At 41.7% G+C, this 26,529-nt stretch overlaps 1 protein-coding gene across 1 annotated transcript in view; it reads right to left on the bottom strand.

Annotated features, from left to right (window-relative positions):
- The window catches only part of RET (ret proto-oncogene), a 163,481-nt gene that overhangs the window by 27,194 nt on the left and 109,758 nt on the right, over positions 1–26,529 (bottom strand). Inside the window, 7 exon segments of the mRNA XM_069068365.1 lie at positions 4,501–4,757; positions 7,812–7,931; positions 8,484–8,594; positions 9,260–9,385; positions 12,467–12,725; positions 20,687–20,886; positions 22,696–22,891. Coding sequence (XP_068924466.1) covers positions 4,501–4,757; positions 7,812–7,931; positions 8,484–8,594; positions 9,260–9,385; positions 12,467–12,725; positions 20,687–20,886; positions 22,696–22,891 — 1,269 coding nt within the window.

The following is a 26,529-nucleotide window of genomic DNA, read 5'->3' as shown; positions in this document are numbered from 1 at the left end:
CCCTTGGGCATAATTAACAACCAACTCTCCACTTTTTTAAGTCATACCCAGGCAACAGGCAAGTTGAAGTAGGTGATACCGTTATTGGATATTGTTATTGTTGTTGGACAGAATGTACAACATCAATATTTCTCTCCAGACACTTCCTAGCTATGTAAGTCCTGGGCAAGTAACTTAACTTCTATCTGCCTCTATCAATCTAGCAACCCAAGTTTAAAAAAAAAAATTAAAAAGGAACCAAAGTTACTCTGTAGTAACCTGTTTGTGATGAAGTCATATTGGTACTCAGTGGTTCCCACTTCCCTTTCTAAATGTTCACAAACCACCCTTAAGCAATATGTTCTGGAACTGGAACTGGTCAACTGAATCCAAGTTCTCTGTATTATAATAGGAAGACACCATTCTCTTCCCTTTTTTGAAAATCTGGACATCTATCATTTGCAGTCCTATGGAACATCTATAGCGTCTATCATCTTTCAAAGATCGCTAAAGCAGCTCAGCAATCACATCTGCCACCTCTTTCAGGACTCATGAACGAAATTCATCAAGGCCTAGTGACTTCAACTCACTGATGGTACTTAAGTGTTCTCCTATCATTTCCTTACTTTTTTAAGTTACTGACTGACAATTCCATTCGGTGAGCATGTATTAAATGTCTACTCTGTGCCAAGAGAGGAAAGTAAATAAAAGGCCAGCCTTGGAGACAGGCAAGACCTAAGGTTCTAATACTACTTCTGACACACACTTCTGACACACTGAGGCAGGTCATTTAAACTTAACTTCTCAGTGTCTTTGGCACCTCTAAGGCTTGAAGTTGCAGAAGTACTGATGTGCATTAATGGAGGGCATTTCCATACCAGGACTTTCTAACACAGACACAGTGTGCATTATCACTAGTCTGGGCATCTCTCCCTGTCACCCCCACCAAAACAAAAATCTCCACCATATACACATCCATCCACACATACACACACACATATGCATATATACATATACACATAGATCTTATATATACTATAAATTATATATGATGTAATTATAAAATATAGAATATAAAAATTATATATAACAAAATACATAACATGCATATACAAACACGTTTGTACATGCTAAAACACTGACAATATAGCTAATATTTAATGTAATTTAAAAATATTACTTTTATTTATTATTTATGTCCCCATTAGGTAAGTGTTATTACTTTCTCTTTTTTGCAGATGAGAAAACTGATTTGGTCAGTCATACAACCAGCAAACTTCAAAAGTCAGGCTAAATATAGCTTTCATGACCCCAAGTCCAACATTTTTCAATAGCACACACACCATGCTTTCTCACTACTAAAATTTTTTATTCTCTTTTCAGATCTCCGATTTCTATCCAAGAGACTATCATTCTATTATGTTCAATCACATAGTAGGCATTTAGTAAAGGCTTGCAAAATTTAACTAAATACCCACATTTTACTTTTACCGCAAGGAACAAGGATATAGTTGTTGTTTTTTTTTTTTAAGCAATCGGGGTTAAGTAACTTGCTCAAGGTTACACGGCCAGTTATTTCTGGGTGTGGTACCGAGTGTCTGAGCCCAGGATTCGATCTCCAGGTCATCCCAACACTGGAGCCGGTGCTCTTACTCACTGAGCCACCTGGCCACCCCATAAGGATATACTTTTGCTGCTGTTGGGGACAATGTTCACTTATCCAAACACTATCTACACATTTTCCTTTCTTGTGCAGCCCTGCTGCAAACTGTCTCAACTTTTTTTTTCATTAAAAAACAACAAATTAGAGGGATTTACCATGGACAATCTCTGTTATAAAAAAAGGCCAAATAGTTGCTACCACAGGATGGTGAGAAATCTATAAAACACTCAGGAAATCCAAGTAAACATAGATTATGATGCCATAGAGACACTCCAACCATCAGCTATTCCAGCCCCTGCCCACAAAGAGACAGTGTTCCAGTTGGCAAAGAGTCTCCAAAGAATGACCATCCCTTTGGAATTCAACAGGAAACACATCAGGCTTGGGAGACAGCCTGTAAACAGCACCTCCACGTCAATAGGAACAATGACAAGTCTTCCAGGACAGAGAAATGATTAGTCTGGTGGGTGAGGAACACACAAAGAGTTTCTAATAAGTCCTAAAATGGACCCCAAGTTCACCCCTAATACAGCTCTCTGTCACAACTTTTTAAGATTCTAAATTTTTCTGGCTTTGAAGAAATCCTTACCACACATTTTAATGCCTCTTGGAACTGAAATATTCTTGGGCTAAACTTTAAATCTGAAAACAACCACTACCCATTTACACAACTTGTCCAGCGTGGTATCTGACTCAGGCAGTTAGCTTGCATATCAAAGCATTGTACTAATACCAAATTTCTCCTGGGACTGGAATCTCTACTGCACAGAAAAACCAGTCTGGAACCAAGGCAAAGAAGGTGGGAGGGCTGAGAGTGGGCAAAAGGCAAGGCCAGTGAATCTGGATCCTAAGAGGCCTCTAGGGTTGCATAACATGCAATCTCCTTGCATCACAGGACACACCACCCAGAGCTAAAGCTTGCAAGGAAACAACATTTTAACTGACTCCTGAAGCTTTTGAGTCTGGCTTCAAGGAATGAGCACCAGAAGTGGGCACATGGCCTCGGGTCCACTGGGGCCTCTGCTGAGGTGAACTTACCTTACCTTCATACCTCAATGCTCTCTGATAGAAAATAGGAACAAATTCTACTCCACAGCATTGTGATTTAGGCCCAAAAGACAGTTGGGAGGAGGACTGAACATCTCAGAGGAGACATAAAAATAATAATCTCTTCATTCATATAGCATATTTACTTTTCAAAGCACTTCTACATGAAATGACAGCATAGTGTCATATACAACAGTGTCAGATTTGGAATCAGGAATGCCTGGGTTTGAATCCTGCCGCAGACACCAACTAAACTATGTTAATATGGGCAAGCCAATTCACCTCTGGTCTCAGTTTCTTCACCTGTAAAATAGGCAAAATTGTCCATACAGTCCCTATTTCACAGGGATGCTATGAAGCTCAATTAAGATAATGTTGATAGACCACTCTACTGAATTTAAATCATTAAATAATGTCATTTATAATTGAAAAGTATTCTCCCAAGGCGGGCATTATGATCTTCAGCGTACACATCAGGAGGCTGGCAAAGAGAGGACTAATTAGTAATAGAGTGGGCATTAAAGACTTGGGCAGGTCATTTGGACTTGCCTGGCTTGTTTTCTCATCTGTCAAGTGGAGGGGGTTAGACAAAGAAGGGTCCATCTCTAAGGCCCCTACTTCCCTCTAAATCTCCTGACTCCCAGCCTTGTGTTCTTTTTCCCTGAAAGCTCACAGTAGTATTTCTACAAGTTACTGATTCTGGGTTTCTTCCATAAGGGGACTGCTTCCTCTAGTCCCACAATCCTCTGCTGGTCCCATTTCCAGCAGTATTCCAGAGTTTGGCTAAAACCCAGTATTTTAAGTGTGTTTTTGCCTACTAGTCTTGTGAGCCATCAGGGACTGATTTAGTATTTGAATCTTTGTGGTAAATTTGTTTTCTTTTTTTCCGAGATTTCCCAAAGAAATTGACCAAAGAAATCTGGGAAGATGAGTACTGTCTGTCCTATTCCTGTCTCCAAATTGCAACAGCACTGAAACTGGGATGGGGGTGGCAATGGGGACTGAGCTGCAGACTTCCTGGCAGACTGCTCTGTGAAAGCCAAAATTTGCAGTTTCCCTGGAACAGGTCTTGTTTAGCACTGTACCATGGGGTGTGGGACAGAAGACTGTTTTTGGAAGAACAGCTGACGCTACAATACCATAGCACTGGGATTTTCAGTCTGATATCCAACTCATTCTCTAAGCCCTGTTCCAATAGGCAGGAAACTGATGTATACAGAGTCAGTCTTAATTTATTGGTTGCAGTGTGGTATAATGGGAGGAAAACTTAACCGTGAGTCAGAAGATCTGGATTCTAACTCTGGCTCTGCCACTTGAGGCAAAATATTATATTTCTTCATCTACAAAAAGAAGGAGCTGCAACAAATGATTTATTAAGGTCCCTTCTGGAGCTAGCATTCAGTTGCCATTAGGAGACAATGTGGCATAGGAGTCAAAGGATATGGGTTCAAATCCTGGCTCAGCTAGCAACTTACTGCCTAAGTTCTGTCTCAGAACAAGGTAATTATCCTCTTTAGGCTTCAGTCACCTCATCAGACATGAACTAAATGGATTTTAAGGCCCCTTTGAGTTGTAAATCTATAATCCCATGATGATCCCCCAAAAGATTTCATTCTGAGAACTCCCAGAACAGATATACAAGATCAGAAAAAGGACCACCCGAGATTTGATCTGCACCTAAATGAGGAGCTTTGGGTTTTCTTTCTCCTAGTCAACATCTCCTTAATGTCCTTAAAACCAACCAACCCACAAGCACAGACAATCTACCACAGATCAGATACAGTCCACTCCATCCCTGCATGAAATCTTACAGGGATTTTGAAGGCATCCACCGAGACCTGGTTCTCCATGGAGTCCAGGGATGGCCTGCGAACATTGGATGAAGAATAGCTGATGGGGTAGGCCTGAGCAGGCCTCCTGAAGGTCATCTCTGCAGATGCAATGGGTGGCTTGTGGGAGTTCTTGTGGTAGCGGCGGATGAAGTAGGAAGAGAGCAGCACAGAGAAGATGAAGGAGAAAAGAATGGCAACAGCAATGACCATTCTGCAGACTTCATCACAAAGTGGTTCTGCGGGCAAAGAAGGGTGAGGAGGTTAGTGCTCCCCCGGTCTGAGTTTTATACTAATTGTTGGTGTGTACAGAGACCTTTGTGAGGCAGCATGGTGGAGGAAGGCTAAAGAATCTGGCTTCTGAGTTAAGATGACCAGTGGTAAAGACCCACTTTTGACTCATGCTGGCTGTGTGGCCCTGTGGCCTCCGAGTGCCTAGAACAATCTGATACATGTAAAATGGTATCTCGAGGTTGTTTTAATTTGTATTTCTCTAATCAATAAATACTGAGAGTATTTTTTTTACATGACTGAATTGTTTTGATTTCTTCCCCATAGATAAAGGGGGATATTACAAGAAAATCTGAAGAACATAGAACTTATCACCTATCAGGCTTATGGAAAGGCAAACAAATTTATAAATAAACAAGAGACAGAGAGTAGTGTGAGGTATAAAACAGATAATTTCAATTACATTAAATTAAAAAGGTTTTCTATAAATAAAACCAGTGTAACCAATTACAGAAAGCAGAAAATTGGGGGAAGGGGGATTTATAGACAGTTTCTCAGATAAAGGTCTCATATCTCAAATATATAAAAAAAAACTTTGTCAAATCTGTGAGGAGTCATTCCAAGATGACTGGATAAGAAGAAAAAGAACCTGTATGTTCTAAAATATTTATAGCAACTCTGAGTTTCTGGAGAATTGCCTATCTACACTGGGAGAGGGAGTTTCCTCACTGAGAACTTAACACATTGAGGAAAATCACAGGTCTGGACAAAAAAAGACACTTTTTTAGCACTTTAAGATTTTCAAAGTACTTTACAAATATTATCTCATCTGATATGCACAACAATCTTCCAAGGTTTGTATTGTTATGACCTTCCCCCCAATATTGTTGGTGGGGAAAACAAGACTTAGGTATGTTAAATATTCTGCCCAAGGTCAAACAAGTAGATAAGTATCTGAGGTAAGTCAAGGAATGAATCCAAGTGGTGTACTGGAACCAGGATAGCCCTGGGAATCAGGAAAGTTCTCTCACTGACTGGACACATCACCCAACCACTGAGAATGTCCATTTTCTCACATGCAAAATGAAGGATTTGGATAATCAGACTTTTAAGCTCCCTTGCAGCTCTAAAACTTCCATCTTCTCCTCCTCTCCACTTTCTTCTGACTGGGCTTGTATACATTCTTCACATTACTACAGTGAATTTCTCTCTACGTGCATGCATGTGTGTGTGTATGTGTGTGTGTGTGTATGTGTGTGTGTGTGTGTGTGTGTGTGTGTACACATAGGGCATGAGGGGGTGTGAGTCACACATATGCCCTTGGGTCATGCAGCATTTCCCACAATGATAGTGCAAAACTTAAAAAAAACAAGGAGTTTGGCTAGGGTGGGGGTAAGTCAAGAAGGGTGAAGGAGAACATTCCTGAGCTGCTCAGCAGTGATATGTAGGAGTCAGAAAAAAAAATAGATATTGCACAGTGGAATTTTCCCTTCCTTCTCCCATTCCATTATTATCGTCTTCACATGAAGGAAAACAAATGTCATTTGGGTGCCATTATGGAAGCTTTGACTATAAGGTTCAGTGGCCTAAAGGTTTGGAACATCACTCTAACAACACAAGTGTTAGTCTGGCCTGATGTATGAGCCAAGAGGCCTGAAGGATCTTGGCTTCCATTTGTTGGAGAATAAGGCAGCAGTGTTTTATTCATAGTATGTTAAGTTCACTGCAATAACCATGGGACCCAAATGTGGGACCCCACATGGTACCAGAAAAGTCTTTTTGTTCCAGCATGGTTCTAAATTAAACCTTCACATGAGTCATAGTTAGCCAATAATAACAATTAACACATAACTTTTGGCTTGGGTGATTCCTCCTGTTAGGCCCTTTTCTACCTCATGACTGTGTCTCTAGAGAGTAGCTTGTGGAAGACAGGAAAACTAAACTCTCAGGTGTTTACTTCTTAGGAACACATCAACAGCTTCATCTGTTCTGACAGTCCTGCACACTGTCCATTCAGGTCTTATTGTCCTATTCTCACTTAGGAGTTCCTCACCCACCTGAGTCTCCCTCATTTTTCAAAGGCTCAAGTGTGATTTTTTTCTCTCCTCTGTCCTCTGATGGCATTTACTATCTGAACTTTAAGCCGTAACACTGACTAGATAATAGGAACCCAGCATGATGTAGTGAAAAAAGCGCTAAACCTGGCAGTCAGGAGACCTGGGCTCAAATTCCAGCCAGCAGATATTTAAAAGCTACACAATTACAAACATACTGAAGGGAAACTCTTCAAGCCTAAGCTTTCCAGGACCCAAAATAAGAATATGACCATACACACAAAGCCATCTCACAGGGTCATGAGGATATTACATTGTAAACCTTCAAGAGCTTTATAAACAAGAATTGCTGAGTCTTATGGTGAAGGCACAACTATAATCACGCTGGAATAAAAGCTTTTTCTGGGTACTTTTTAGGGCCCTACAGTTGGGGCCCATTGTTATTGTGGTGAAGGAGTTAATAAGCATTGATTAAGTGGTTACTCTAGGCCAGGCCCTGTCTTCATGTCATCCAGTGAATAGACATTTTCTGTCACAGACAGAGGACTGGACCCCTGCCCTGGTATCTTGGTAAACATCAGTTTAATAGATATTTGATGTGTCACAAACAGATTAGAAACTATCCAAAAAGAGGCTGTCAAACTTCTCTATCTCCCCTGTAAGGAATCACAGGCCCAGGGGAAGGCAGGATGTGCTCAGTCAAGGAAGTGAGAAAGCAAGGCATCAGTATGACTTTCATATATACAAATACATACTGAACAGCTGAGATGGAAATCATTAATAAACATTTCAGTCTGCTGTTTAGCCTGGATGCTTTGTCAGTTGCCTGTAGACTGGGGCACCTAATGAGAATGAAGCTTCCCTTCATGATTCTCCTTACATTTGAGAGCTGGCTACCGCTCCTAAGGAGAGCAATGTCTCCTCCATCCATGGGGCTTGTCCAGGGACTGGGGCTAGAGGGAGACCCTACCCCCATCCCCACTCCAGTGCTGCCCTCCTTGTTCTAACCTTTATCATCATCAGGTTCACAGAAACACTTCTTTTCTTCTGGGAAGCAGTTGCAGACTCCATATCCGGCCTTGATTCCCTTCCATTCCCCTCTTTCATGACCGCCAATAATGTCTCCCCCTAATCAGACACAGACAGAAGAAACACACATCGTCTCAGCCATGGGTGTGGAGCTATGCTCTTCCACTTAAAACAAATAGGGAGGGGCTTTACTCAACAAAATTGGGGACAGTTCACCACAGGCAAATTTGCCACTCCTATATTTACACAGAAGCTGAGCTCCAGAGAGCTCCAAAGTCATTCACTTCTAGCTTTCATTACAATGGGAATGACCATCTCCACTTTGTAGAATAGTAAAACTGACGCAAAGAAGGAATAAGTGACTTAAGGTCATGAAGTTGAAACTAAAAGCAAGGCAAATACTCCTGGTCTCTGGGTTCTGAGACTAATATTGGCTCCAGGAGACTCAGTCTGCTCCTGGGGGCAGAGAGGGAGGAAGAGAAGCAAACCACCCAAGTTACATGAAAATAAGTAAGGAGGCCTTTTAAAGGTAGGTCAGCATGTAAACGGTTAACAAACAAATATAATCATATACACGTGCCTCCCTCTCCACCCCCAATTATACTAGAAGCTCTTTGGGGAAAGGGACAATGGTCAGCAAGGGTTTCATACGTATGCAATCTTGGGGGCAGATATGAAGATCTCGACTTTCCACAGAGTCACAGATGCCATCAGGACAAGTCTTGAGGCTTGGCGTGCAAGTCGAATAGTTCTTGGAAATTCCTAGAAAAAGAACAAATGCCCTTGGACACTTTCTATTTCATAGACTTATTCAGAATCCTCAAACTTCAAATAGCCCCATCACCTCCTTTTGGAGATAAGCAAAATCTAGAGAAGGGTAAAGACTTGTTCAGGGTCCTACAGCTAAAGAACAGCAAAATCAGGGTGAGAAATCATGTTGCTTGATGGCTAGTCCGAGGTTCTTGGCATCCTTACATGCTAATTCTTAATTCTAGCAGGGACATTCTGATAACTGTTATTTTGCTACTAAATGTTTGGCCCATATTTTCCCTACTAGTTCAGTTTCCCACATTTCACCTGCTAGCTCAATTCCTTCCAAAGAATCAACAAGAAAAGGGAAAATAAAGCACAACTCTTCCCCTCTCATCTTCCTTTCCTAGGCCAAGACTCTAGTCAGGAGTCTTCCTGAGATGAAAAAAAAAAAATGTCATTCTAACCTCTTATTAAGTCCCAATCTCCCTTGAACAAGTAAAAGACAGTGAATCCTTCCTGTTCCTTCCATAATCAGACCATGGGATAAAAACAAACAAAACAATAACCTATCTGCCCTCACAGCAACTAATCCAGTACTTAGCCAGCACCCAGTAAAGGTTAATTGGTTTACTGGTTGAATTGATTAAACAATGCAAACAGTAACGGCAGCTTACCTTTGCCATCTCCCTGTCTCCACTGGCATGTGCCCATCAAGGTGCCCAAGCCACCACACTCTTCACACTCTAAACGTCTCTTGTTCACAGCACATGAAATGGGACAGCCCTCTTCCTCAGGGAAAACTGTGAGAAGAGCGAAACCATAAAGCATGGTACGGATTGTGGGACTCCAGTCAGCAATCTATCCTTTGATTTTCACTGTCTTCCAGGTCAAGGGTCATGTCTACCAACCTTCCAATAGATGGCACTGATCAAGTTCCGGTCAAGAGACACTGAAACCAATACACCTGGATTCTAATTCTAATTCTAATTCAGTTGAAAATGCTCAGAAAAGGTCCTACTAAAGTCACCAATGAACATTTATTAAACACTTACCATATTCTAGGCTTTTGGCCAGGTGGTACAGATACGAAGACAAACATGATACCGTCTTTGCCTTCAAACATCTTACACTCTATTGGGCAAGTGACACATGCAAGTGTATGCCAAACACATACAAAATAAACATAAGATGTTTATTGGGTGGCAAGTACTAACAACTGGGGAAATGAGGAAATTCTTCATTAAGGAAGGAAGGTCTGAGCTGTGCTTTGAAGGAAATTAAAACTTCTAAGAGGGGCAAAGGTGAGAAAGGAGTGAATTCCAGCGATGGGGGCCATCGTGGGAAAAATCACAAAGATGAGATGTAACATTGTATAACGTTGCATACTAGGAGGGAAGGGAAGAGAAGGCATTTAAATAGTCTCTCTTATCTGTCAGGCATTGTTTCCAATAATAAATCAAAAGGGTTCCATTCATTCAATTCAACAGGTCAACTTGACACTATTACCTTTCCCTTGTCCTATTCCCTCTAGAGCCCTGCCAGATGCCAAGCCTGGATTGTTCCCATGTTTGGCCTCCACCACCCCTAATTGAATGGACCTAGAGGATGTGACACAACTGTGATGAATAGGCCCACTACAGGCTTCTGTTAGCCAGTATTTATTTGGATCCTCATTGTTGAAAGTCAATCAAAGGATCAGTAAGTTGGAAGGAAGCAGCATCAGTTGAGTGATGAGCTTGGAAGCTAGAGTGCAATAGATGAACCTCTCTACAACTAAAGAACTGGTGAATTTAGAGATTCCTCCCCATCTGATCCTCCATCCAACTCATCAAAGTGGATGTTCCAATTTTTTTCTTCTCCCAAACCTCCTACATCATCCCTCATGTTACCCTCTCAGCTGCGGACTGTACCTTACACGAAGACAATAGATAAGTTCTCCCTCTTCTCTTCTCCTTTATAATTTCTTGACTCATCACTCCTTTATTCCTAGTCTCTGATGATGAGGTGGCCCTTCCACTTAACAAGGTCAATTTCTCTACTTGATCCTACCCACCTTTCCCATCTTCTCCAGCACACTGACCCATCCTTCCTCATTCCCAATCTTCAATCTCTCCCTATCAATCTCTTCCTTCCCTGCTGCCTACAAACATGCCCATTTCCCCCATCCTCAAAAATACTCCTACATTAGATCTACCATTCCTACTAGCAATCCCCACTAACAAAACCCTCCTCCCTCTGCCAAACTGTTTAATAAAGTCATATGCCCTTGATGCCAACACTTACTCTCTTACTCCTTTGCAATCTGACTGCCAACATCATCATTCATCTGGTAGTGTTCTTTCCAATGTTGCCAATGATCTCCTAAATGCCAAATCTAACAGCCTTTTTCTCAGTCCTCCTCCTTCCCAGCCTCCTTGCAGCATTTGGCATTGCTGACCGCTCTCTCCACTCAGACATTCTCTCCTTTCTGGGTTTTCATGATGCTCTTTCCTCTTACTTCTCCAATTGTCCATCTGACTGCTCCTTTTCAGTCACCTTTGCTGCATGCATCATCATCCACATCATGTCCACTAAATGCACCCCAAGCCTTTGTTCTGAGTTCTCTTCTCCTTTCTCTACACACTCCCTCACTTAGGGCCCCACAAGTTCAACTCTTATCTCTATGTAGATGACTCCCAAATCTATATACATCCAGCCCTCATCTACACAGCCAACTGCCTTTTAAGCATTTTGTACTAGATGTCCTACAGACATCTCAAATTCAACAAGTAACTCATTACGGAACTCATTATCTTCCCCTCTCCAACCTTCTGAACTTCGGAACTTTCTCACCCTCACCTGACGCATCCAGTAGACTGCCAAAATTTCTTTTTGGTATCTTCAAAATATTTATTATTATATGTACTCTTCTATTCACTCATGCATCCACCATAACAGCTCATAAACTACTGCCTTAGTCTTCTAATAGATCTCTTGGACTCACTCTTTCTACTCACTCCAGCCTTGGCAGAATTTTCCTAAAGCACAGAGGTGACCATGTCCTCACCCTGGTCAAGCCCCAGGAGTCCCATTATCTCTACTATCAAATACAGACTTCTGTGTCTGGCATTTAAAGCCTTTCACAATCTGGTCCCTTCTTAACTTTCCAATCTACTTGACCATTATTCATTTGCACACTTCCTGCTGTCTATCCATATTCTCCCACCTGCAGGTAGTTACTCAGGCATGATGTTTTATCTTCCCTCTTCTGCTTAGAAAGATGCTCTTCTACTGCACCCTCCATGCTCTGAAATCCCTGGCTTTCTTCAACACTTAACTCATGTGACAACTTCTACCAAAGTCCTTTTTTGACACCTTCCTCATCCCACCTCCTGTTGTTACAAGGTGACCTTGTATTTGATTTTAACATGCTTTATACACACCTATATATTTACATATCATGCCTCCCATCAGGCTATATCCTCCTTAAGGACAAGAACTATATTGTTTTTATCTTTTTAACCCTAGAGTTTAGCATAGTATACACTGGCAAATTACAAGTGCTTAATGACTTTCACTTATTGATTCTGTTGACAAATATCTTCAGTAGACTATATATTTTGGTACCTTATACAAGGTATTGTGGAAGACACAAAAATCAGTTTAAACAGTTGAGAAAATATTGGGTCAAAATTCACAAAATCATGAAGATTGCTATAGAGTATGATACTTAATATGGAATTTACAATCTCATGGGGGCAAACTACAATGCAGTTGGGGAAGTTACAAGAAAATAAATAATTACAGTACAATGCAGTGGGGAACAAGTGTTACGTGAATGGTATGGGTGGATGACAAGAACTTAAAAAAAGCTGAAAGCAAAGGTCCCAGAGTGTACTTACAATTTCCTTCTACTGAGATAGTAAGCGTTGTTTTCACCTGTTTCCTACTCTGTTTGTCTGTTGCAAACACCTCATATCTCATTCCTGCGCATTCTGGCCTTTGCAGCATGGAGGTATCATTCACAAACAGATTCCCTGTTGTGCTTTCTGGGGAGGTGATGATGCTCAGAGCAGTGCAGTTAACGCTGAGAGATTGGAGTTTGTAGGTAATATTTACTCCGTGGAACTCCTTGCAGTTTTCAATGCAAACTTTTCCAATCTAGGCTCAAGCAATAATTTAAGAACATTACAAGTCTAGATAACATGGAGCACTAAGAAAAGTGTGCTCAATTGCCTACAATTATAACTGCTTATTAATTCATAAAAAATAGCCAAAACTCAAAATTCAACAGGTTAAAGTGCACACAGGAGACAATTTGAATAATCTAAAAATCATATTTAGAACCATAAATGGTCTCAGAGATCCTTCTATCTGATTTATTTAGAGTTTAATTGATGTATTTTGTTTTTATATTAGTTATTTTCCAATATATTCCTCCTTCCCCATACCCTATAACAGAAAAAAAAAGAAAAACTACAATAAAACAAAAGTGACTACATATGACATCATATTCAACAGTCTTCATCTACGGAATCCCTCTAGGAAGAGATGGAAAGCATGCTTTAATGTCTGTTCTCTGATGCCAAGCTTGGATATTACAGTTAATCAGAGTCTGACTGCCCTTTACTGTTGTCTTTATTTGAATTACTATAGTCATTGCATCTATCATTCTCTTGGGTTCTGATCCCAGTGTCTACATCAGTTCACCCAATTCTTCCCATGCTGCTCTGAATTTCTCAAATTTGTAATTTCCTACGGTATAAGCATACCAATGCACTCTTAGAACTTTTTGTTTTTATCAATCAAATTTAACAAATAAGCACTATGTGTTTACTGTAAGCAAGTTTCTATGCTCTATCCTTGGAGGTACAATGATAGTCACAAAAACCTTACAATCCAATGGGATGTATGTATGGGGGGGGGTGGCAGGATGTGGGTGTGGGTAACAGGGCAAAGAGGGAAGACATCTATACAATAAAAAGAATAAAACCCAAAACCACCATTCTTGTAGCACTTTGCAAATATAATCTTATTTTATTCTCACAACCCTAGGAGGTTGGGACTACTATTATCCCCATTTTATAGTTGAGGAAACTGAGGTAAACAGAGGTTAAGTGATTTGACCAGGGTCATGTGGTTTGTAAGCATCTAAGGCCAAATTTGATTTCAGGAATTCCTGAAATCTACTCTAGGCTCTACTCACTGTACCACATTAAAATAAAAATACACATTGGAAAAACAAGATGTACAAGTTGGGATATATACAGGTCAATTCTGTTACTACCTTATTAAGTGTCATCCATTCTCAAAAAAAAAACAAACCCAAAGCTAGACACAGCAGTGTATAGTTTCTTATAGAACTCTATTGCTTAGTTGTTTGTTTGTTTGTTTTTTACTTTTTAAATGTTTGTTATTTACAACAAAAAATGAAACCAAAAACCCTCCAAGTCTTGTGACTCTATGGCTAGACAGCCTTGGAGGCCTTTCAACTCTTCTGGAATTCTGAAAACCTGCTAGAGGGATGCACATTTCTAGACTGATGGAAGTCACATGAGTGTGTGCTTCAAATGGGATCTCACACATGACTCATAAGAAAACAGTGCCTATTGGGACCCAGACCAATTTATCTCCTTAGACTGGAAGCACCATCCCAGGAGCAGAGGGGTGGTGACTCAGCTGATCCTAGGCATGTCCTGCTGGCTAATTAGAACTTTACATTCTCTTTTATTTGTAATCAGTGACTAAAGCACTCATGTTCTTCTAGGTATGAAAGCCGAGGCAGGGCCCAGGGGTAGGTGGGCCATGAACATGGTCTCTGTTAAAGGAGAGGCATCTGAAGGAGAAAGGCTAAGCAAGCATCACTCTCTCAGACAGCTTCAGTCTGGGACCCTCAGATCCTCCCCGTTCTAATGCAATGTGCCTTCCATGTGCTTTGGGGGCTGAAAATCCAACAGTGTTGAGGAGTGTTAAGTCATTCATATTTTCCCTTAGGGAAAGAAGAGACAGGGAACTAAAAAACAGAGGATGAAATCCTTCTCAGTTACCTTCTTTGTTCTCTCAACATGGATTCTCTCATTGTTGGAAAGAGAAGGAAGCAGTAACTTAAAGCCTGATAAGGGCCCTCGATCCTTTCCATCTGACTTGCAGCTAAAACGTTCTGTATGTGTTGTCTCTCATTACAGCATAAGCTCCTGGAAAGCAGGAGCTGTCTTATTTTTTTCTCTTTGTATCACCATTGCTTGGCAGTATTTTGCACACAGTTAAGTGTCCATTTATTCATTCATTCAGTAATCTAAGGAGAGTCTATAGACTGTAGTGCTTACATCATGATAATATGTTAAAACTGCCCAGAGATATACTAAAGATCCAGACCTCTTTGGCAAGATCTGAGGAAGCATTCTAGTTCCTGTTAAATGTAAAAAAAGAAGATAAGGGGAAAAAAAGACTTCACAAATAAGAATCAGGAAAAAATATACACACTGACAACAATATAAATGTTTGAAAGAAGAAAAATCAGAGCCGTATAATATAATCAAGCTTGACCCCAAAGATGAGATTAAAAAATAAAATTCCTTTTTCATAGAGGTAGAAGAGTATCAGTGTGGAATGCCCTATCTATTGTGATATTTGGTTGATGTGTTGGCTAGTTTTGATGAACTATTTGGAATTTTTCCATTCTCTGTCTCCCTGTCTCTGTCCTCCTTCATGCCTCCCTACCAACCTCCCTTTTCTTCTTTGTTAAAGGGATGGTTCTCTGGATGGGGGAAGGGTAGGGCTGTACTTGGAAATAAAGGTAATAAAAATTGTTTGGTATAGTAGAAAGAAGGCTGGATTTGGGGGTTCAAATTTCAGCTGGGTCCATGGTCAAAACACTTAAAATGAAGGGGCTGGACCAGATGAACCACGACATCCCTTCTAGCTCAAAATCTATGGCCCCACTAGCCTAAAAACATAAGATATCAGAAAAAGACTTCACGGAATAGATATAACTCAAGAGGATGGGAGCTTGAACCGTGGTCCTACTACTTATTACTGTGGGCAAGAAACAGCAATCTAGTCTTTAAAAAGTATTTAAATTAAAAAGTATTTAAAAAACATCTATTATGAAACAGAGGAAAATCCCAGTAAAAAGTCAGTACAGCAGTAGGGCCTATACTGTAGTGTATTTTTATTTATTTTGTTAAACATTTACCGATTACATTTTAATCTGGTTCTGGCTGGCCCACAAGTTTGACACCTCTGAGGTTGTGGGGATTTCCGCCTGGAAAAAGGGTTTGATTCCATGATGCTATGGGCTCAGGCCCACTGGTGTTCATCCCTACCATGCCACTGACTGGGGTGATGACATAGCCACGGGTCTAAGGAGTTTATTTTTCACACCTGCCTGATACTGGCAGGACAAGGATGAAATTGAGTGGGAGTAGAGATGAAAAATCTCTCAGTGGTACAGAGGAGAGATTCTTCCACTTTGGTATCAGCAATCTTAAAGTCTATGTGTGAGGAAAACAGACATGGTTGTATACCTCTGACAAAGAGGAAAGGGACGGTAAGAACCCTTTGAAGAATGGGGCCTGGGCTCCTGAAAGTTCTCCTGAGATCTTCCAGGCACATTAACTATACTGTGATACATCATCGGAGCTGTGATCTCACCCACCTAAAGGTGCTCTTTTCACTGGGGAAGACTGAAACCCATTTTATGCCCACCCATGCTGAACAACTCATCTCTGATCTCCCTACCATGGGGGATCCATCCAGCACAGTGGGGAGGTATTCCCCTATGTCTCCTGAAATTGCCCAGAGATCAATGGGGTATGCAGCAACTCTCTCATAATTAATATCACTATAAATCAGGGAGACATATGCACACCAAAGTCATTGGCCACCATCAAGGAGAATACTGATAAGCTTCAATTAGTGTGAATCATAAAGCCTGAAGTGGCTCCGTGTAGCTGAATGCACACTATTCAAAGTTGTAACTATGTAATATATGGTAATTGGTTCTAGCCCAACAGAAGGATGCAATACAAATTTGAATAATGCAACCACTTCAAGGTATTCATTCTCACTCATTGGAACCTGGCTGCATGGAGTATTAGAGTCCAAATCAAAGAGAAATTATATATAGTTGCTAAGGCCCTCTGAGTGTTCTTATTTAGGAGTAACATCATGCTGGCTGCATCAAGTCTTTGAATGCTATGCAGCCTCTTAAAAGGGATCCACAACTGCTCAAGAGTTCAGCCTAATTACCCACAGAGGAACAACCATGTCAATGGAAAACTGATATGAAGGTGGAAGGACAGTCCATGGAGCCTGTCCTGGATGTCTAGGTAGAGAGACAGACACATAGGCATAGCATCTCCAGAAGAATATTGGTATTTAAAAAATGGGTCTTTCTTTCAGGGAGAAACTTGGAGTCATTAAAATCACTGAACAATTCTCCAAATGAAATATATGTGTGTGTATGTATTCCATAGGTATGTATGTTATGTATGTATGTATACACACATGCACATACATACGCACAACAGAGAATACATATTTCTTTCTAGACACATATATGCACATGTATATATATCTACGTAGCTCTATCTACCTACATCTATCTATATGTATACGTATTTAAGTGTGTATGCACATTTTGGATGGAAGACTAAGGCTATTTTGAATAGGCTAAGGAGAGAAGGCCAGACTGTATTTGGAGACCTGCAGTGTGTGTAGTGACTCCAAGCTTCTCCCCAAACAAAAGGCCGGTTTAAAAAGTATCCATATTCTTCTGGAAGATGTTATATGGATAACATCATGAAAAGCCACAATGTCCCAAGAGGTAAGGTGATGAGTCACCCAAAAGGCAACACCAAAGGGCGATGGTGAGACTCTTGGTCGGCCACAGTGAACAACGGCAAAGGAGACGGTTGGGAGATACAAGACCGGGGCGATCTCTACCTCCTCCCTCTCCTTCATCATGCACATCCAGTCAGTTGCCCAATCTTCTTACCTCCATAACATCAGGCCCTCTCTTACCACTCACACACACACACACACACACTCACACGCACACACACTCACATGCACAGCACACACACACCCACACACACACCATCGCACACATGCACACATACTCACACGCACGCGCACACCCCTCCCAACTCTTGGCTGAGGCTCCTACAGTAGTTTCCTGATTGGCTTCCTGCCTCAGGTCCCTCCCCACATTAATAATCCATCTTCTTCACAATGGCCAAAGCTGTTTTCCTTAAGGTCAGGTCTGACTGTGTCATTTCCCCATTCAATGAACTCCAATGGCTCCCTGTGTCTCTAGGCTCAAATATAAACTCCTCTGTGTGGTTTTTAAGGCCCTTCACAGGCCATCTTACGGTTCCAGCCTCATTATACGCACATCAACCTCCTTTCTGCCCGCAGCTAACCAGGCACACTAGCTTTTCTGTTCTACTTCACATTGCACTCCATCTCCCCTCTCTCTATCTTTGTGCTGCTTACCACCTATGCCTGGAAAACTCCCCCTCATCAATTCTGCCTCAGAGAAAGCTTTGTTCCCTTCAAAATCCAGCCCAAATACTATCTTCAACATGAAGCCTTTCCTGATCCTGACTTCTAGCCACCCTCCCTCCTTAAACTGCCTCGTATGTCATTTGTAATGGGCAGCTGGTGGATAGAGTGTTAGGCACTCCAACCTCAAGATACTTAAGCAACTGTGTGACCCTGGACAAGTCACATAACCTCTGTCTGACTCACCTACAAAATGGGGATAATAACAACAATCACCTCCCAGGATGGTTGTGAGGATAAATGAGATCATATTTGTAATGTGCTTACTTTGCAATTTAAATGTTCTCTATTTGTACGTATTTTTGTGTACAACATGTAATAGCAAATGCATATAATTATATGTGCATGTGCATTTATGTGTGGTAGTTTGACAGACTGAAGACTCCTGAGATACAAGAATGATTTTTGTCTTTATGTCTTCAGCACCTGATTAGAGGAAGTTGTTGGCACAGACGACAGAGTACGCAACCTGGAGTCGGGGAAGGGCATGATTTAAATCCAGCTTCAGACACTTAGTAGCTACATGACCCTGAGTAAGTCCCTTAACTTCTGTTAGCCTGTTTTCTCAACTGTCAGAATGGGACAGTAACAGCATCTACCTTTCAAGCTTGTGTGAGGACCACATGAGATCCCATTTCCAGGGTGGTATTCGCTGTGTCAATGCTTATTCCCATCCTGCCCCTGACTGGAGGAGTAAGATGCAGAAGGCAGGTAGCAAGTAGGAGGGGTCACCAATGGATAAGTGACACTGCTATGTTGTTGAGCTATGTCAGCTGATTCTTTGTGATCCCACAAGGGATGTTCTTAGCAAAGATACTGGAGCAGTCTGTCATTTCCTTCTCCAGCTCATCCTATAAATAAGGAAACTGAGACTAGGTTAGGTGACTTGCTCAGGGTCACTCAGCTACTAAGTGTTCAAGGTCAGATTTGAACTCATGAAGGTGAGTGTTTCCGATTCCAATCCCAGTGCTCTATCTGCTGCACTCAGGGGTAAGGAATCTGTAGCCTCGAGGTACAGGTGGCCCTCTAGGCCCTCAAGTGTGGCCCTTTGACCGAATCCAAACTTCACAAAACAAATCCCCTTAAATGAATTCATTCTATAAAACAGAACTTAGTCAAAAGGCCACACCCAAGGACCTAGAAGACCACATGTAGCCTCAAGATCACAGGTTCCCCAACCCTGACTGCTATAGAACTTTCCAAATAAGGATCACTGGATCAGCTCTAGAGTTGAAAGGATTTTTACAAGTCACCTCATTCAACCTCATTTCACAACGTGGAAAACTGAGACCCAGAGAAATTAAATGTCCTGCCCAAGATCACACAGGTAGCTTAGTGTCATGAACCATGATTCTAACTTCCAAGCCAGTGTTCTTTCCATTGCACCACTGGCAAAATGCTTTCCTCACAACCTTATGGAGTCCTCTATAGAGCGCCCTGATTTTTACAGATGAGGAAACAGAACCTTCGAGGTTAAATGACTTGTCTGAGGTTCCAGAACTAACCAAGTACCAGAGCCAGCCCTCAAACCTGATTCCAACACTCTGGTTAACCACTGGAATCTCCTCCCTCACTCTCCCCGCTTTGTAATAAACACTTATTTCAATTACCTTCTGGTGCCAGTAGGCAAACATTACCTGCAATTCCCTAACAAAGTCAACAGCAATGTACCCTCTGCTAATGTCAACCCTCCACGGGCATGACCAACAGACATTATTAATGGGTTCAGACAGGATTAAACTAAAACAAAGGGGGAAACAGGGTTAACTATGAAAAAGATGTGGACTGGGTCAGGGGAATATAGGGGAGGATTAGGAAGCAGAAGTAGCCAACGGTAATGTTTGTGAGCATATTAAAATAAACGATATCTCACATTTATATGGTGCGTTAGAACTTACACCATGAGACGTGCAAATATTCATTACTATGCATTCCAGTTTAAGAGACAAAACTATAAAGGATCAAGAAATGAAAAGGCCTGGTGGGCTAGGATCACAGCTAATAAATGTGTGAACCCAAGTTCTGTCAGAGACAGGATTCCAAGCCAGGTCTCATTCAGGTTTGGTTTTTTTTTACTTCCCCACATCAGCCTCCTGATATGCAAGAACCTTTCAGCAAAAGACCACGGTAGTCTTCTAGAAAATGTGGGAGAGGTTACTGTGGTTGAAACACAATCAACATTCCTCATTATGGCAACTTGTACTGATCTTTCCTGATGTCCCAGAGAATTTCAGCTCCTGGGCCACACATTTGTGGGTGGATGATCCATCTTAGATTGCTTCTAATTGGTTCGTGCATATAGTCTTCTCTTTCCCATCAAGACCGCAAATTTCTGGAGAGCAGAGATTAGGTCCTCTATTGTATCCCTCATAATAAGCATGCCAAAAATCTTCCAAAGAGACTCAGTGAATCCTCCCAGAATGTGTCAATTACCAAGGACTCCATTCATCTTTTGGCAGATGGAGATGCTCACCTGGGCTATCTTCCTACTTCCCCCTGCCCATGTGGTCCAGGTTCCTTCCTTCCCCATGACAAACAGCCCACTCACCACTCACCTGTGCGTATCGGTGAGCATTCCGATTTACTGAGAAGGAGTAGGAGATGTTAGGGAATCGTATGCTCACTGGCAGGATGGTCACATTGAAATAGAGCTGGAGGACCCCTCCAGGACCCTGGAAGTCAGTGTCATTCACCAGGACTCCCAGCTGGAAAGAATAGTTCTCTGTGATAGGGATGCTTTGGTTGAGCACCAGTTCTGCAAAAATAAAGGAGCTCCATCAACATTCTGCTAGATAGACAATCCACAAAGGAGTACCTCACTATATAGAGAATATTGATAATAAATAAGGGCTAATATTCATATAGTTCATTAAGATTTTTGAAGCCCCTTGCGTTCATGATCTTATCTCATGTTCACAATTCCTCAAAAGGTATTAGAGATACCACATCCCCATTATACTGAAGAAGAAACCAAGGTGCTGAAAGACTGGGTTATTTATCCATAACCCAACAGCTAGTAAATGTCAGAAGTGAGGCTAAAACCCGTACCTCTGGATCTAAGCCCAGTACTCAGTCTGCTATACTACACTGCTACAAAGAGTCTGGGAGAAGAGCAACCAAGATTGTTAAAAGTCTTGAGATCATGCCTTAGGACATCATTGGAGGAACTGGAATGGGTAGCCTGGAGAAGAGAAGACTCCGGAGGGACGTGACAGCTGTTTTCAAGCATTTAAAGGCTACCACATGGGGAAGAAATTGTTTTCTTCTTGACTCCACAGAGCAGTGACTGGTGGAAGGTGCAAAGAGCCAGAGTTTGGCCTAATGTAAGGAGAAACTTGTTGATCATTAGAACTCCCAACAGGAATGGGCTGCTACAGGGGGTAATGTTGGCAAAAATTTCCAATTTTCAGCCCATCTCCTCACCTGGAATCTTTCTACAAAGATTGGATGGCAACCCGTAAGATATGTCATGGAGGGCATTATTGCTCATAATAAAATCAGAATAGATAGCCTCACTGGCTGTGGTATGCTGGTAAATGTTTCAAAGAAAAAATAAAACAGCTCAAAAAAAAAAAAGAAAAGAAAAGAGTATTGTGCACAAGACACACTTTTAGGCCTGATCTGTATTATCACCATCTTCTCCATCACTTTCTTAAGGCTAAACAATCAACCAAACAATAAATGAAGACCTGATTTGTAGAATTTGCCGATTTCTGAGGTGTGAAGGATCACACTGAAAATTTAACAATTGGCTCAAACAAAGCAGTTGGGACTGATTACAGCATCCCTGTGCAGCCAAAACTGGCCTCTGCAGCTTCCACCTCCTCCTTCCCTCCAGAGACCTTTAATACAAATCTATTCCATGTTCTACATGACACTCTTTTGGATACTTGAAGAAAACTCTCATGTCCCCATGTCCCCTTCAAGTCTTCTGTTGTCCAACATCCCAGATTCCTTCAAATGTCCCTTCTGTGCCATGGTATTCAGGATCCTTAAGATTGCAGGTGCTCTTTTCAAGGCATCAGCCCCACTACTTTCATTAATGTTGACTTGATGTTAATTGACTTGTGGTTCTTTTCCAGAAATAGAAAACACCTTCAGAACATGGTTATTTGCCACCATTGATGAAAATACTCCAAATAATGCTTTGTAATCTCTGAAGTCAAAAGGGAAGGGGAGGGGAGGGAAAGAAAAATGCCAGCATCTTTGGAATGAGTGATTTGCCAAACTGCCATCCCCGCCCCCCTCCTGTGCTGAGGGGTAATTATGGTATTTTTTAAAATAAGCTCACGACTTATAGTCCCATCTTCTAAATTCAATATATTCACCAAAGCATATGAATATGTTTTTTTTAAAAACTTTTCAATTGAGATCATCTGATAGAATCTGCTGGGGTCCATTTTCCTATTGCATTTCATTTATCTGTTCTAAGGCATCAGATCAGTTAGTCTGCCAAGCCAGTAGCCCAGAAAGGTGCAGACAGTTGATGGGGTCCGAAATGCCTCCACCTCCCTCTCTTTCCTATCCTCACCGCCCCCCCCCCCCCCCCCCCAGTTCCCCTTACTGTAGTCGTGTATCATTGCCCGCACACGGCTTCCATTAGCACTGTAAGAGGTCTCATTTGGCGAGTGCTCCACCCGGAAGAACTTACTGACCCGAGGGTCACTGGTTAGCATGGTGTGTATGTACTTTCTTGGCATGTCCCCAGAGGATGGTACCACATCTGCATCAAAGACTGGTAGCACTGCCAATACTGTACCCTATGAGGAAACACAAGACAAGAGCGGGTAGGGGGAAAGGGGCAGGGATCAGGAGGGATAGGAGGACTCTCTGACCTGCTCTCATACAGTCAAAACTAGGGTCTCCCACCTACCACTGAGAATGACCCTGGTATGAAGCCAGAACCACGAAGAAATGGTTATCACCTCTCCCTGCCTTTTCATGGGTTCTTCTCTGACCTCTTGTTTCACATTTGGACTTACCTCCCAGTTCTCTCACTAATTAGCTACATGACCTTAGGGGCCCAATTGCTTTACCCTTCTGGGTTTCAAGTTTGCTTCTCACTAAAATGAATGGCTTCCTATAGAACACCTCAAAGGTCCCTTCTAGATCTTAAAATATATTAATCCTTTTCATGTATGGCTTAGAGAACTCTAATCATGGGTGCTAGAATTCATTTTTCCCCATAGAGGGCAGCAATTTTCCAAAATTCAGAATCAACTCCCTAGAAGCAACATATCTAATGTTAATTACTTACAAGAATAATGAAACAGTCGAGAATATTGCTCCTGATAAGGTATGACTTTATGATAATTCCTGAGGGCAGGTAGGGAGTGGAAATGGGGGATGTGGGAAAATTTATCAGAAGGGAGTAGTTTCCTACTGCATTTTAAATGATATAAACTCTTGTTTTAGCTTTTAAGGCCCTACATGACCTGGCCCCAACCTATCTTTCCAGGTTCACTGGATATCTTCTTCTCTGTTTCTCTGTCTCTGTCTCTCTCTCACACACACACACACTCTCCCCATAATCTACCTTCAAGGTTCCCAAGTTCCATAATCAGAACTTTAAACATTGATAACCCCCAAAACAATGTCTCCTGTTGGCCACTGCAGAATCAATGGATCTAGACCTAGGAGAGACTTCAGAAACCATTTAGTCCAACACCTCTATTTTTCCAGTGAGGGAACTGAGGCCTAGAGAGTTTAAGGAACTTGTGGAAGACTGCACAAGTATTAAGCAGAAGTGACAGGACAGGGAACCAGGACCAGACCACTTTGCTAATAGGGAACATGGCTTGTCTTAAAAGGACTTCTAGGAAAAGGGCTATGGCCTTTGGAGCAATTTGAAAATATTATACCATGTGTTGCAACTGACTTCTAAGCCAGAGGGCAAAGAATTTGGGGGGTAAGTATCCAGAGTTCCTTGGAAAGGGACTGAAAAAGTTGGGAGATCTCTAAAACTTTGGAATGGCAGGTTCTCATTTATTACCTGCTACAGAGTTTTCAATTCTTAAAAAAATTTTCCCTACAACATAAGAAATTTCTGCAAAGGAAGAGTCATACCTTAATTAGTTGGCAACTAAACGAGCAGTTAATAACTGACAACTAGTTATGAACTTTAAAATGGGACACAAGACAGTTGTCTGGGGCGGGAGAGAACAGGCCTAGGGAGGTGGACAAGTGTCACATAAGTATAAAGTCAAAGATTTCAAGAAGGAAGAGAACTTGCAAGAGTCTAACCCTGTCATTTTACTGAAAGGAGACAGACAGACAGACATAGAGAAGTCACATGTCTTGCCCAGGGGCTATGCAGGTAGTTAAAGTGCCAGAGACAAGAGTTAAAGTGCTGTTTCAAGACTCCAAGTGCAAAGTTCTATCCATTATGCCACCTAGTGACCACAACTGGTATAAAACCAATTTTGCTGATTTCAAAATTTTGCCTTAGACCAGCCCTGATCCTGGGGGTAAAGGGTAAAGTTCTTGCCCTCAGCCACCTATTTTAGATAGAGGGAAGTGGTGGTATCTTGTCAAAGAAGATTAGAGCTGGTCTAAGAGTTCCCTAAGTTCATGGTCTATTAGATCTTTCTGTTTCTCTGTAGGCGTTTAGTCATTTCAGTCGTATCTGAATCTTCATGACCCTACTTGAGCTTTTCTTGGCAAAGACACTGGAGTGGTTTGCCATTTCCTTCTCCAGCTCATTTTGAAGATGAGGAAACTGAGGCAAACAGGGCAAAGTGACTTGCCCAGGGTCATCCAGTTAGTGTCCAAAGCCAGATTTGAACTCATGAAGAATTTTCCTGACTCCAGGCCCAGCACTCTTGCCATCTAGTTGTCTTCTGAGGAGGTAGTCCTTAGTTTTGAAAAAGTGCTACCCCCATCCCTTTTTCTCGTATCTCTCTTCTTAATAGCAAGTGAAGATTCAGCTCCAAAGTGTGGTTTGTAGTAAGCTTCAAACAAGCAAGAACTAAGGAAAACAGGGAGCTCTGTGCCATGACAGTGGTCAAACACATCATCCCTGTGAACTGCATCTACACAGTTAATTCTGGATCAATCATGCTATGACAAAGGCAAGAACAGGCACAGTCAACTCCAAACCAATGGACAGAAAGTTCTGAAATCATTCTGCTTTGAGTTTGGAATGTGGCCAGAACAAGATCTCAGATATCTGTGGACATTTATCCATGCCTGCCTTGTCCTTCTCTGGTTTAGAATTCAGTCAAATGACATGGTAGAAAGAGAATCAAGCAAGATCTCTGTAGAAAACCCCCTGGTGTATGACTTAGAAAAGACAGTCACCATACATCATTAGCTCATAGGTTTGGAGGTAAAAGAAACTTTAGAGGCCACTGAGTCCATCTCTCACTGTACAGATGAGGAAACTGAGGCACATAAAGCTTGAGTTAGTCACGCTGCTTAGTAATTGACTGAAGTAGACAGGAATGGAATTCAGGTCTTCCTGACCCTGTAATGGGAATGTAAATTTTTAACATCTTCCCTGCCCCAAGGCTAAAGTGCACCTGGAACCTAGGGTGGGAGGCTTGTTTTTCAGTAGATACTTCTTGATTGGCCAGTGAGGCAATAAGGTTGTTACATTCTCTTAGCCAGGAGAAGGCTATATAAGCCCTGATGTGCAGCTTTGTTTTGGGGCTCACTTTGAGAAGTGTTCTGTCATTTGATCAGATGAAACTCTGGAAAGCCGTTGTCCAGAGCCCCCCAGCTTTGAAACCCAGATGTTGTTTGGTATGGATGTAATGGTTGGACAGTTTGGAAATCTGTCCACTTCATCTGTTTTTGTCTTGATAATTCTGTCTGTATACTTTGAAGTTCGGGGTGCTGACCTTTTTCCCCTGAACTAGGTGAATGATACATATCTAACTGATTAAAGTAAGCTTGTTAACCCATTTTGAGTTGCTTTCCTTTATCAAAGCAGATCCAAGAACCTGTGCTGGCAGACACCCTGGGGATGCTGGGGTGCTTGCTGCTACAGACCCCAAGTCCAGCACTCTGTCTCAGCTATTAATTTTCTTCCTTGGTCTAGGCTCTAAGAATGTTGTCTGATGCTGTGATAGTAATGGCAATTAAAGATTCCCCTGTATTGGCTTGGTTTTCAAATTGATTGTGTTAAAACCCAAAGTTTGTTAATCCCACCTGTGGGATGGGCTTGTTGATGTGAAAAGAAAGTCCTGAACTGGGAGGAGCTGGTGATGTAGATTTGGAGAGACACTAGAGAGAGGCGGAAGATCTTTTTTTTTGGAAGCAGCACCTCGTGGAGAGAGAGAGACTAAGAGAATTGCTGGTGGCCGCTTTGAATTGCCCTGGACTTTTGAGACCTGCCCCCTGAGCTGCCAAGGACTGAGGAGACATGGCTGTTTTGCTGGTACTTTGTCTGTCTGTT

The sequence above is a fragment of the Petaurus breviceps genome, unplaced genomic scaffold (genome assembly GCF_028583685.1).
Source record: "Petaurus breviceps papuanus isolate PSGF00001 unplaced genomic scaffold, PetGlider_PUasm1.0 90762, whole genome shotgun sequence".
NCBI lineage: Eukaryota > Metazoa > Chordata > Mammalia > Diprotodontia > Petauridae > Petaurus > Petaurus breviceps.
Note: the sequence above shows the minus strand (reverse complement) of the source record. Positions and strands in the feature narration are given on the sequence as shown.